This window comes from Orycteropus afer, unplaced genomic scaffold, assembly GCF_000298275.1.
Source record: "Orycteropus afer afer isolate SDZICR_OR568_19922 unplaced genomic scaffold, OryAfe1.0 scaffold00700, whole genome shotgun sequence".
Lineage (NCBI taxonomy): Eukaryota > Metazoa > Chordata > Mammalia > Tubulidentata > Orycteropodidae > Orycteropus > Orycteropus afer.
The window spans coordinates 1,063,631-1,078,410 of NW_006922287.1; the positions used below are offsets into that span (position 1 = coordinate 1,063,631).

The 14,780-nt window shown below is 39.1% G+C and overlaps 1 protein-coding gene across 1 annotated transcript in view; it reads right to left on the reverse strand.

Annotated features, from left to right (window-relative positions):
- Positions 1-14,780, reverse strand: part of LOC103211144 (dynein axonemal heavy chain 5) — a 240,282-nt gene that overhangs the window by 152,600 nt on the left and 72,902 nt on the right. The window contains exons 10-15 of the mRNA XM_007957061.1: positions 13,510-13,656; positions 10,334-10,575; positions 4,262-4,438; positions 3,266-3,467; positions 1,118-1,260; positions 675-809 (exon numbers count right to left, since the gene is read on the reverse strand). Of these exons, the coding sequence (XP_007955252.1) occupies positions 675-809; positions 1,118-1,260; positions 3,266-3,467; positions 4,262-4,438; positions 10,334-10,575; positions 13,510-13,656 (1,046 nt within the window). The remainder of the gene's footprint in view (positions 1-674; positions 810-1,117; positions 1,261-3,265; positions 3,468-4,261; positions 4,439-10,333; positions 10,576-13,509; positions 13,657-14,780) is intronic.

Sequence of the window (14,780 nt, forward strand, 5' to 3'; positions counted from 1 at the left end):
AAAAAAAAAAAAAAAAACCGTCGAGTCAGATTCGACTCACAGCAACCCCTTCTTGGGTTTCCAAGGTAGTATCACTACAGAAGATCGCCCAATCATCCATCCAAGGAGTGGCTGGTGGGTTTGAACTGCCAGCCTTCTGGTTAGCAGCCAAATGCTTAGGCACTACACCACCAGAGCCTCTTGAAAAGAAAAAGATGTGGAAAGCGTTTTTTGAATATACAAATTAATGGCATTTGATCAGAGAGAGCATCAAAGATGACTCCAAATGAAAAGGCTGAAATAATTCTGACACCCACATTAAAGAAGACAGTTAGGGAGGAAATGTTGGTTTAGGTGAGGAAATAAATGGTATTTCTTTGCTTCTGGATTGGGCATGCTCACAAGGTCCTAAGTTTTCCACATAGATATTTTAAACAGTATGGAGCCCTTTAACATCTTAAATACATATTTGATTTCTACACAATTTAAGATGATAAATTATAACCTAATTACACACAGATTCTGTTGCATTTGAACAGTAGATACAGCACCAATCCAGGAATTACAATGGAAGGCATATGCAGGACATTTGCCATGGCTGAAGACATGCAGATGAGGTTCAAGGGCAGAATAGGAAAGCCCTTCCAAAAATTATCACAGATTTGGGCTGACTGGAGATGCCAAAGAGCCAGTACCTGAAACATCAATGGGGTGGTTGCAGAAGAAAAGTTCAGACTCTTGATCATGTGACTTTCAGGATCGTATTTGGACATAAATCCCTTGATGATCACAGTTTTGGCTGTTCCTTGCTCACCAATTAACAGCACAGCCTAAAATAGCGGAGTTGAGAAATACAATAAGATAATCCCCCCACCAAAAAAAAAAAAAAAAGATTTCTCTGAAAAAACAAATCAAAATTCACTTTCTCTCAACTAATACATGAAACATAATTACTTAATTATCATTGTAAATATTCAAATCTATTATTACTGAGGAACCAGAAAACAATGATATTAATTGGAGTAGTAACATTTATTCTACACAGCAACATGAAACATTCTAAAATAAATGCAGGCGGCTTTATAACTTCAAGTGGCATTTTAAAATACACTATTTTAAAGAAAACAGAGAGTTGTACCTTGCCCTGTTTGGCGATGGTTTTAATGAGAAAGTCAGTCCTCACGTTGTCGACATTTGGCACCAGGATGGAGCCATATTCCGGGGTTGTGTCAGACGGATACACGTACTCCTCAGTGCATGTGTTCCAGTGCATCCATTTACCTAGATGGACAGAGAACATCTGTATCTTCAGATTGCTGTCAATAATCTAAGGTCTATATGTAAGGAGCAGACATCCTTGATATTGTAACAAGGCACCTTCTAAACAGCCCTGGTAAAATCAGAGATCTAAGCATATAAATATGTGTTCACCAGGTCAAAACCTACCCAAGGAATTCCTTCAAAGGAAGGAAGGCACAATGGTGGTTCAGTGATGAAACACTTGCCTCCCATACAGGAGACCCAGGCTCCATTCCTGACCAATGCACCGAACACACAGCCACCACCTGTCCATCAGTAGAGGCTTGGGGGTTGCTATGACGCTGGACAGGTTTCAGTGACCCTTCCAGACTGAGATGGACTAGGAAGAAAGGTAAGGCCATCTATTTCTGAAATTTAGCAATGAAAACCTTATAAATCGTAAGAGTACACTGTCCATCTCGCTTGGTTTGGGCACGTCATCAGGAGGGATCAATTTCTGGAGAAAATCCTGTTTGGTGAAGCAGAGGGTCAACAAAAGAGAGGGAACGAAGAGGTAGACCCTCAGTCAGATGGGCACAACAGCCGAGATGATGGTCTCAAACATGTAAGAACAAATAACACTTCACTTTGCCCTTGTCGACCCCACAGCAGTTTTGTATCTACTTATGTGTAATAAACAACATCAAAAATGTACTACATTTACCCATGTATTTGGTAAGATACACTTCAACCTATAAATTTCATTAAAATTGTTGACTTTTGTGAAAAACAGAAATGATGAAAAGCACTAAAAACTAATAAAGAATGGCTGAAACGGATCTGAGTTGGAGTTTCGTTTTTCTTGATTTGTTTTATGTCACGAAAAGTTCAGTGCACAAAGGTATCTGGTGCTGTTGTAAGGTGCTGTTGAGTCAATTTTCAACTGATGACAACCCCATGTGACAGGGCAGAACAGGGCTGTAGAACAGAGATTTTACAGGAAGGAGCTCTAGTGGCATGGCACCCAAGGCATTTGACTGCTAACCAGACGGCAGTTTAAACCCATCAACTGCTCTGCAGAAGGAAGATGGGGCAATCTACTTCTGTAAAGAGTCAGCATTGACTCGATGGCAGTGAGTTTGGCTTTTGGTTTTCAGTTTTAATCTTTCCAGGAGGAGCTCGGCAGGTCTTCTCTTTGTGGAGGGGCTGAGTGGGTTCACACCACCAACTTTGCAGTTAGCAGCTGAGGGCTTAACCACTGTGCCACCAGGTCTCTTACAAAAACATTTAATGAATGGAAAATGTGCAATTGGAGCACAATCTAAATACATTTTTTAAAAAAGGAAAGAATCAATTAGCATTTTAGTTTTACAGCCAAGAGTTTTAATTATCCATTTAGAACAAAATGTTTTGTGTAAATATTAGCCATTTGGAAACAAACAAAAAAAAAGTCCCCAGCTGTTGAATACACATTTTACTGAATACATTTTACATGAATACACATTTTATTGTGCTTTATTGAGCTTTGCAGATACTGCATTTTGTAACTGCAGGTTGTGGCAACCCTGCATCAAGCAAGTCTGTGGGATTCATTTTTCTAACAGCATGTGTTCTTTCATGTCTCACTGTCACATTTTGGTCATTCTCACAACGTTTCAAACTTTTCATAACACTATTGCACATTTAATAGACTACCTTAACCATCAAGTCAATTCTGCCTTGTAGTGACCCTATAGGACAGAGGAGAACCGCCCCATAGGGTTTCCAAGACTGTAAATCTTTACAGAAGCTGATTGCCTCAAACTTTCTCCCATGGGGTGGCTGGAGGGTTCAAACCATCAACCTTTTGGTAAGCAACCAATATTTTAACCACTGTACCACCAGAGCTCTTTAATATACTACAGTATAGTGTAAACAGAGCATTTATACACACTGGGAGACCAGAAACTTCCTACATCTCACTTTATTGCAATATTTGCTTTTTGCAGCGGTCTGGAAGCGAACCTGCAATATCCCCAAGGTATGCCTGTACAAGCATGCATCTCACCATCTGATGTCACGTAATAGTCAAACATGGTGTCTTCTGCGCCTGCCAGTGTCGGCAGGTCCAAGGTCACCGAGTCCTGGGAGCGCAGCCAGTGCTCCACCCTGCGCCGGCCATCCAGTTCCAGCACGGCCCCAACGCTCCACATCAACGAGAAGACGTACAGCCGTTCCAGGTGCTCAGACGTGACCTCCCCACCCTGCTCCTGAGGACACCACAAATGTTCATGTTTCAGTTACCTGATTCTCAGATGAAAACTTTGCTTTGAGGTTTCAATGAAAACAGTCAGCATGTAAAGGAACAACAGTTTTCCCCAAGAGAACAAGGGAAGTAAACTAATAAAGTTGGAGAAGTGAGAGCTAGTCTTGAAACACGCCAAGCTGGTTTGGAAAATGCCACTGGCTGATCCTCACTCATGGTGGCCCATGCGTGTTGGAATAGAACCACGCTCACTGGGGTTTTCAAGGTCATGACCTTTTGGAAGCAGATTTCCAGGCCTTACCTCTGAGGTGCTTCTGGATGGGTTCAAACCACCACACTTTCAGCTAGTGCTTATCTGACTCCAAAAATAAGCTTAGATGACTGTCTGTCAGCCTGCAACTAAATTACATGGCTGACTATGGAAAACGTTGCTGTTGTGAGCTTCTACGGACTTGGTTCCAACTCGCAGGGACCCATGTGTGCAGACTAGGACTGCTCCGCAGGGTTGTCAAGGCTGTGACCCCTCAGAAGCAGAATGCCAGGCCTTCCTTCTGAGGCACCTCTGGTTTGAACTGCCAACCTTTGGGGCAGCCCAAGCTGTCCCCATTTGCACCACCCAGGGACCCTTTGTGAAAAGCAGAAATGATGAAAAGCACTAAAAATGAAAAAATACTGGGTCTATGTTTTAAACATCACCCCTTTCACACAGCTTTAACAAAACCAAATTTCAAGGACTGTATTCTCTGCACAGCAGGGCTCAGCTCGTGAGGGAGGTTTCTCTAAAGTCGACTGATTCACCTTCGGAGGGATCAGGCCTTGAAGCATATGAGTACTCTGCAGGATGACAAAGGCTTCGAGCATCTCCATCTTGTGTTCCAGGTTCTGAACACTGAAGCGATACAGGTCTGGAAAGGACTTGGTGTACAGCTGACGTAGAACCTCAGCTTCTTGAGGCGAGCGCTTTTTAAGAAAACCCTGTGAGTTCACAGAATAGTGGGTTAATTAACCTTAGAGGCACACCAGAAAAATGGCCATTTGGGGACAAAGAGTTGTTTTGTTTTGTTTTTTTCAATACCAATAATAAAAGTAACGGTGATAATTAATCGTTTACTGCACTTAGGATGAGCTCTAGTGGTGTAGAGCCTAAGGCATTTGACTGCTAACCAGAAGGTTGGTGGTTCAAACCCACCAGCCACTCCAAGAAAGGAAGAATGGGAAATCTACTTCCATAATGCTTTACTACCTCAGAAACCCAAAGGGGGTCACTATGAGCTGGAATCAACTCGATGGCAGTGAGTTTTTTGTTGTTGTTGCTGTTTTTCTGGCAAAATGTACCGGAGCTTGCTAAACAACAAGTCTATAACTATCCTCATCTTAAGTACAGATGAAGAAGCTGAGGCCAAGGAAGTTGAGGTAAGCTACTTAGGATCCCACAGCTGGTGGTTTAGCAGGAACAGATTCAAATCTAGAGTTTGGCTCCAGGGGCTAGGCATCCAGCTACCACACTAAACATACATTCAGCTCTTGAAGGCAAGGGGGAGAAATCGCTTCCAGCTCTTGATTAAAATAGGTTAGAAAAGTTCTGGTGGCTTAGTGTCTAAGGCATCTGACTGCTAACCAAAAGGCTGGCGGTTCAAACCCACCAGCCACTTCTCAGGAGGAAGACGGGCAATCTATTTCCGTAGTGATACTGCCTCAGAAACCCAAGGAGGGGTCGCTATGAGTCTGATCCGACTCAATAGCAGTGAGTTTTTGTGTTGTTTTTTTTTTTAAGAAGAAAATCAGGGGGCACATGTGTGAACATAATTTAGTAAAATAGTAAAGAAAAGAGAATAGCCAACAGAAATCCATATACAGATTTTTTTTAAAAATGGAAAACAAACATTTACCACAATCGTTTCCTTTCTGGCTTATTATAATTAATGGTTCAAACCCACCAGCCACTCCTCGGAAGGAAGGTTGGCCAATCTACATCCATAGTGATACCACCTGAGAAACCCAAGGAGGGGTCGCTATGAGTCAGGTCCAACTCAAAGGCACATAACAACAACAACAACATAATTAATGAACGAAGTAGAAAAATGTCAGAGAATATTCAGGAAAATAAAGCATTTAGTTAGACAAGGAACTCAGTATTAAGCAAGTGTGTGTCATTCATAACAAAATATTGCTTAACATACAGCAACATTTTACTAAGGTTTAAAATTCTCCTGGGGTTATGTCATGGATTGAATTTTGTGTCCCCCAAAATCTGTGTCAACTTGGCTAGGCCATGATTCTCAGTGGTTTAGAAGTTATGTAATGATGTAATGTAGCAGACATGTAATGATATCCTATGGTGTGATCTGATGTGATAAACAAATCAGGTTAAAAGGATTAAGATTAAGAGTGGGTTACAAAACCCTTAGTCACATCACAGCCCTGATCCAGTGTAAGGCAAGTTTCTCTGGTTCATCTTATAAAAGATAAGAGGGAAGGGAGCAGAGAAGGGAGACCTACTACAACCAAAAAGAAGAACCAGGAATCCAGCATGTCCCTTGGACCCCATGCCCCTATGCTGGGACCCTCCTAGGAACAAAAGACACAGAGAGAAATCCTTCCCCAAGAGCTGGCACTCTGAATTTGGACTTCCAGCCCCCTACGCTGTAAGAGAGTAAATGTCTGTTTGTTAAAGCCAAACAAACTTGTGGCATTTCTGTTACAGCAGCACTAGAGAAGTAAGACAGGGGATGAGATGGGCTCATTCTTCATCTAAATGTTCCAAAAAAACACTTAGCAACTCTGAAGCCAAGGACATGCCGTTCTAATAAGAGGAAAAACAGAAACAATGCAATGCTGGTTCTGAATTATTCATTAAATCATGACTTGACCATGATCCCACAGTGACAAAAAGAGCACACAGCACTTCAGAGTTAATGAAACCATGAAACTACATGCACTCGGCAGTTACCCAGCTCAGATTCTTCAAGCTGACAGATTCTCATCAACACAGCTTCTCAACTGGCCATCCCTCTAATAACTCTCAAAGAGCTACCTTACACTACTTTAATTATTTGCTGTCAGATTGTCTGTGAGTCTTTCTCCTTCCTAACCATTTACAAGAAGAAACTGCATCTTTTAAAAGCATATTAAAAAAAAAATAAAAAAACTTCCACCACTCATCTGTCGAGGTGGTGTACTGTACCGGCCTGCACATTGCTGTGATGCTGGTACCAGCAGGGTCACATAAGTGGGCAGAGTACAGTGGAGCTTCCAGGCTAAGACAGACTGGGGAGAAAGACGTGATGATTCACTTCTGAAAGAACTGGCCATTAAAAGCCTTACAGATGGCAGCAGAACACCGTTTGATATAGTGCAAGGATTTGAACCCCTGATGTTAGAAGGCACTCAAAACACTGGAGAAGAACTGCCTCCTCAAAGCTGAGTCGACCTTAATGACATGGATGGAGTAAAGCTTTGGGGACTTTTATTGGCTGATGTGGCAGAGCTTAAAATGAGAACAAACAGCTGCAAGCATCCAACAATAATTGCAACATGGAATGCACAAAGTATGAATCTAGGAAAACTGGAAATGGAAATCTTAAAATTTATATGCTAGGCACTAGTGAGCTGCAATGGACTGGTATTGCCCATTCTGAATGGGACAATAATATGGTCTACTATGCCAGGAATGACAAATTGAAGAAGGATGGCATCATGTTCATCATCAAAAAGAATATTTCCTGGTCTGTCCTAAAGTACAACATTGTCAGTGATAAGATAGTATCCATATGCCTACAAGGAAGACCAATCAAAACAACTATTATTCAAATTTACACACTAATCACTAAGGCCAAAGATAAAAGAACTGAAGATTTTTACCAATTTCTAAAGTGTGAAATTGATCAAATATGTAATCAAAATGCATTGAAAATTACTGGTGACTGGATTGAGAAATTCGCAAACAAAGAAGAATCAGTAGTTGGAAAATATAGCCTTAGTGATGGAAACAACAGTAAAGATCACAATAGAATTTTGCAAGACCAATGGTTATTCACTGGAACTACCTTTTTACAACAACATAAACAGTGACTACACATGTGACCTCACCGGGTAGAATAAACAGGAATCAAATTATAACAAACTATGAATAATATCACAGAGAATGGAAATTCCAAAACACAATTGTACTCATGTAGAACCTGTACATACACAAAGGGTCAGTCGTTTGAAGAGAACAAGGGAATACTGACTGGTTTATAATCAGGAAAGATGTAGGTTAGGGTTGTATCCTTTCCTCATACTTATCCAATCTGTATGCTGGGCAAATAATCCAAGAAACTGGACTATAGGAAGAATGCCACATCAGGATTGGAAGAAGACCAATTAACAGCCTGCAATATGCAGATGCCGCAACCGTGCTAACTGAAAGTGAAGAAGACTTGAAGCATTTACTGACAAAGATCAAAGACTACAGTCTTCAGTAAGGATTACACCTCACCATAAAGAAAACAAAAATCCTCACAACTGGACCAATAAGCAAACTTACGATAAACAGAAAGGTGAAGTTGTCAAAGATTTCATGTTATTTGGATCCACAGTAACACCACAGGAAGCAGCAATTAATAAGTCAAATGATGTATTGCACCAGGCAAATCTGCTGCAAAAGACCTCTTTGAAGTGTTAAAAAGCAATGATGTCACTTTGAGGGCTAAGGCGCACCTGACATGAGCTACATATGCATGCAAATGCTGGATAATGAATAAGGAAGGGTGAAGAAGAATCGATGTATTTGAATTATTGTGTTGGTGAATACGGACTATACCATGGACTGCCAGAAAAAACAAATCTGTCTTGGAAGAAGCACAAGCAGAATGTTCCTTAGAAGTGAGGATAGGGAGACTTAGTCTTGCTTACTTTGGATATGTTACCAGGAAGGACCAATCCTGGGAGAAGGACATCATATTTGGTTATGTGGAAGGTCAACGAAAAAGTGAAAGACCCTCAATGAGATGGATTGACACAGCAGTTGCATCAATGGGCTCAAAAACAGCAAAGATTGTGAGGATGGTATGGGGCTGGACAGTGCTTTGTTCTGTTGTGGATGAGGTCACTATGAGTCAGAGGCAACTCAACAGCACTTAGCCACAACAACAACAAAGAACGTTACTAAGTGTAGAACCAACGTAAAGATTGTATTCAGCCTCAACATGAACAGACCATATGGAAGTATATCTCTCAACTAGCAAACTCTACATAATCATTGCTGTTGTTCATTGCTACTGAGTCCATCCAACCCATGACATATTCACTAGCTGTGAATAAAATTGTTTTTCAAAAAAACTTTGTGTATTTGCAGGGTTTTGAGAAAAAAAAAGTCACTTAATACATTTCATTTGAAGATCACTGGTTACCAAGGCTGGATGTATGAAACATCTGCTATAAAGCTTTTTAAAAACCAAATGGTCCTGCGTGCCCTTCCAAGAGACCCTAACTTGGTAGAATTCGGTGTGATACAATCATCTATATTTTATGCATAATTTTCCTTCCAAAGGCAAGATTGAGACCCCTTGTTCTGTATTCTCATTTATCTATTATTTATTGTAAAATCTAAAATCTTTAAAAATATTTTAACTGATACATTCAATTATACATCAGTGTCATTTTTTGATATAATCCATTCTTTCTTCACGTCTTCATTGCCAAATAGGAACCATTTTGCAACATTTTGTGTAAATCCTAGAAAAACATTATCAGAAGTTAAGTTATACCCATATAGAAAGAGAAGTATAAATATTTAAGGTTATTTATTTTATTTAAACACCTAACTAGCTATTTTATTTAAATTATAAATTTTTTAATTTGTAAAATAAAAATCATCTAAAATCTTAATAATAAAAATAATAAATTTGCTCAACTATGTCAAAAAAGACTTTTCAAATGTCTTAACTAATAAGCAGTTCATTTTATATTACAGTATTTACTTAGTAAAATCTGAATAGGCAATTCATTTATAGCTCTGATAGCATAGTGCCTAAGGCATTTGACTGCTAACCAGAAGGCTGAGAGTTCAAACCCACTAGCCAATCCTCAGAAGGAAGATGAGGTAACCTCCTTTCCTAATGATACTGCCTCAGAACCCCAAGCAGGGGTCGCTATGAGTCAGATCCAACTCGATAGCAGTGAGTTGGTTTAATTACTATCAAGATACAGTGGTGTAGTGCCTAAGGTACTTGACTACTGATCAGAAAGCTGACAGTTCAAACCCACCAGCCACTCCTCAGAAGGAAGATTGGGCAATCTATTTCTGTAGTGATACCACCTCAGAAACCCAAGGAGGGTCTCTATGAGTCAGATCCTACTCGACAGCAGTGTTGGATTAGTGGTTGGTAGTAAAATAATCCATCATTAATTGAAGCAATATTATCTAAAATATTATTTCCAAGTATAAACTTAAAACTAATATTATGATTATTGTGCTTAAAAAAAAATCCTTATATGCCTTTTTTTTTAAATTGTTTTCAAGTTAATTTTCTAAAATGGTTGTTCCCAAACTTGGATGAATGAGTAGCTCTTAAAAATGTCATAAATCCTCAATGTGAAAAAATTAAATTTTAAGTATTCAGTCCTTAGACAGTTCTTCAAGAGATTACTGATTCAGCTCCTTGTTGCAATTACTCTACAACCCACAGGTTAGAAATCACAGTTCTAGAATAGCAGGAGCACTGAAGAAACCAGTAAGGGGTGATCTGGGCTTGAATGGCCCAGGGCCTTCAAGGATCATCACTAAACATTAGCATCAAAATTGAACTGCACAGCTGGTCTACAAAAAAAAAAAGTTAAAAGGTTTCTTTTTCTTTTAATCATACATAAGAAAAACTCCAGTCCTACCTCAAGAATAGGACTCCAGCTGAGGACAGAAGAGCTCATGAAAACCATTCCATTTCTTGAGACTGTGGCAGGAGAGGCATTGTCGATGTTATGAGGTTCAAAAACAATCTTGCAGTTTGGAGCCATGGGGATCCGATCACCATTGGCAAGAGTCAGAGTTTTGTTATCATCCAAAACAGAATTCAGATTTTCAATCCAGATGGCATCTACTGGACCGTCAAGAACTATCCAGATATGTTCCCCTAGAACACCCCACCAAAGAAAAAGCATATATATTTTTATATACATCTATGATATAGTTTACATATATAGGTGTGTGTGTGGATATATGTGTATACATATATCCACACACACACACATATATATAGATATATATATATATATATATATATATATATACACTTCCTGACAAAACACTATTTAATTTTATTACATTATAAATTTTCATATATGTCATTTTTATTATTTTATTATATTATTACATTATTTTTCAAATAAAGCTTTGATCTGAATGGTTACCTTATTTTACCACATAGGACTTTTCAAGTTCTCTACATACCAGTTATTTAAGGCCTATAATCAAATCAGAAAGTCATTTGTTCACAGAACAAACAATATTTATTGAACACCTTCTATGATATTGTAATAAACAAGATGATGACCCTACCCTCATAGAGCATATGTTCTATGGGGCAGAGAAGGTATTCAAATAAATAAGCAAAGAAGTATACATTTGGAACATGAATACATTCAGAAGACAAGTGGAACTAGAGAGGCAAAGCCACGCAATGGATTCCTGTTTGCACATGTTAAGTTTGCAGCATCTAACATACGTCTAAGTGGAGTTGCTGAATTGGAAGCTCAAGGGAGAGGTCGGGACTGGAGATAACAATCTGGAAGCCATCGGCTCAGAGACCGTATTAAAAAACAAGGGGCTGCATCCGTCTCCTCTGAAGAATGAGCAGACATAGAGATAGGCTGTCTGAGGACTCAGGCACTTCCACACAGGCTTCCTGTAGAGGGGTGGGGGGGACATCCCTTCAAGGCCTCCTCCCTCTGCCAGACTTCTCAACAAAGCAAGTAAACAAAAGAGCCAGCAGAACGCGGGATCCTCAAAGTCAAGCGAAGAGCTTCAAGGGGGCAGTTACGACGCTGCCAGAGGCTGCTAAGAGCGGACTAGACTGAGATCTGCCACTTGACTCGGACAAGATGGTGGTCACAGGGTGCTTGGAGGAGTGGTTTCAGAGGCCACCTGGGGACAAAAGCTGAATCTAGCCAATATGGAGAGATTTGGAGAGAAAATGGCCAAGAAATCAGAAGGATGCTCCACAGGAATGCCATAGTAAATTTGGCTTAATAGTCTCTTTACCAGTTTCTCTTGCCAACTCCCTGACCAAGACTGTGGTTCTAATATTTCTTTATTATGGAACAAGTGAAGGTACTCTGATAGTATAGTGGTGAAGGCATTTGGCTGCTAACCAAAACAGTGGTTTGAAACCACCAGCTGCTCCCTGGAAGAAAGATTAAGGCAGTGTGCTTCTGGAAATATTTATAGCCTTGGAAACCCAATGGGGGTCTCTGTGAGTTGGAAGTGACTCTATGATAATGAATTTGGTTTTTATGTAACAATTGTGGGATAGTCTATAGGTAGTCGCTGACTTGCCATGTATTCAACCTACATGGAACCGTACTTACTACCATGTCCTCTGGGTTTTTTAAAATTATTATTGTTTTGTTCTGATTGTGTATCTTATCCTTAGTAACATATATGATGTACAATGTTCTAGCACGTACTCTGAAAAATGAAAACACTATGGTAAGTTGGGGCTATCTATGTTTCAAACAAAAAACTCTGAAAATCCAAATCAACACACTGAAGTAAAATGGTGATCTAACACCAGAGTCACATTTTGAAACTAAAAGCTCCTATTGCTTCTTTTGCTGGGGAAAAAAATATATACATTTATATATATAGGCTCCTTTTCAGTTACTGAGCCTGTATTTATACAGGTTCATTGGAACAAATTAGAAACAAAACTTGATTTCCTTCCAGTAAAACAACAAACACAGTAAAAAATGTTGAATATCAGCACACTTTAAAAATGAAGTATGTCCATTTCTCTTTGAGCATATGATGTTAGAATGATCAGCCATATTCCTTAAGTGAAAATGTCAATGACGACTCCTTAAACCAAACCAAAACAAAAGCAAACTCACTGCTGTCAAGTCAGTCCTGACTCATAGCAACCCTTCCTTGGGTTTCCGAGGTGGTATCAGTATGGAAGGAGATTGCCCAACCTTCCTTCTGAGGAGTGGCTGGTGGGTTTGAACCGCCAGCCTTCTGGTTAACAATCAAATGCCTTAGGCACTACCTTCCTTAAACATTTGCCAATAAAACACTATTGCTAAAAAGACTGGTCCAGGAAGGAGCCCAAATAGTTTGTTCTTCTCCTGTGTTCTTCCTTCTCCATGCATTTGCATTCACTGTCCTTTCAGTTGCTCATTCAGTAAGAGAACAACACAAAGACGGGTTGGTGAAAACACCACCTCCATCTGAGCCTGTATTCTGGGAACAACTAGTTAAATTTTCAGAGTCCATCCTGAAAGAATATTCACAGACTGAAGGGCTGGCCCTTAGCAAACTTGTTCAAAGAACCACCAAACACCAGTGTACATCTAACAAAGTGGATTTTAGTTCAATAAATACTTCATTTTTTATATAAACAATCTCCCCCACCCCAAAGAAGCACAATTTCTCTTGTGATTTTCTAGAGCTGTTAGTTTTATTTTAATAAATAAATAAATAAATAAATATGGCTTTACATAATAAGAGTAGCATTTTTTAAATATTCAATGAAAATAGGGTAGATTCACTTTACTCAAACTATCAATTCTCCTTAACATCTTTTTCTAACATTTGTGCTAAGATCAGGGATATAGGAAGATTGTTCAAAAAGAAAAGAATTCCCTTCGTAACCCAAAAAAGGAAGTAGAGATTTTAAATACACTAAAAAAAATTTCAATATTTCTACATTCACAAATATTGTACTGATTTTTGACTTCTTAGTTTTGGCTATGATATATGGAAGACGGAGATGTTCTACCAACTTTATAAGCCACTAAGTATTTTGTTTGGAAGTACATGTCAAAAATAATTCTTGCAATTCATCTACTACCTTTCTTAGCTCTCAATGTTTTCCTCCAAAGTGTAGAAAATATTCCATCTGTCCAGTCATTTGTGGCCACATCAAGCCGACCAAACATCTGTGGAGCTGTAATCGCTTTGGGATTCATCCTCATTTCCCGGTGTGGTTTTCCACAATCTATAGCAAATAAATCCAAACTTTAAACATCGAACACATGGAGGGAACCATCATTAGGCAACATTGTCGAATTTGTGGTGTACTATCAGCAGGTGTTCAAAATATGAAAAATGCAAAATTACATTGAAAATATGTCTTCTGCATTTCAGTTATCATAATTAACTTTATTAGACTTTACTGACGAAAGCACTTCTTTCTTATCTTCATTGGAAGAAAATTGTATATTGCAAAGGGGAGAAAAGGGACATCATGTTAGAATTCCTGAACAAACTAATGTAATCTGGGAGTTCTTTATATGTTATAGCTCAAAAATTTGGGGGTTTATAGTATACTTGATTCAATCTTGTGCCTGAAATAGAAGATACTACATTTGAAATGTTAAGGAACAAAGATGTCACTTTCAAGAATAGGTGTAACTAACCCAAGTCAGTGATAGGAAAACATCCATATGCCTACAAGGAAGACCAGTTAATACTACTATTACTCAAATTTACATACCAACCACCAAAGCCAAAGATGAGAAAATTGAAGATTTTTACCAACTTCTGCAATATGAAATTCACCAAACATGCAATAAAGATGTATTGATTATTACTGATGACTAAAATGCAAAAGATGAAAACAGAAGAATCACCAGTAGTTGGAAATATGGCCCTGGGGATAGAAATGACACTCGCAATCTCATGATAGCATTTTGCAAGGCCAATGACTTATTCTTTGCAGATACCTTTTTTCAACAACATAAATGGAGTTATACACGTGAACCTAGCCAGATGGAATACACAGGAATCAGATCGACTACACCTATGGAAAGAGGTGATGGAGAAGCTCAACATCTTTAGCCAAAACAAGGCAAAGAGCTGACTGTGGAACAGACTACCAATTGCTCATATGGAAGTTCAAGTTGAAGCTGAAGACAACTAAAACAAGTCCACGAGAGCCAAAATATGACCTTGATTATATCCCTCCTGAATTTAGAAACCATCTAAAGAATAGATTTGAGGGAGGTTCCGGCAAGATGGCAGACTAGGCAGAAGGATTGCACAGACCCTCTTCAACAAAGAAAAGGGAAACCAATTAACACAGACACAGAAGATAATCTTGGACTCCTGAGCCTTGAAGGG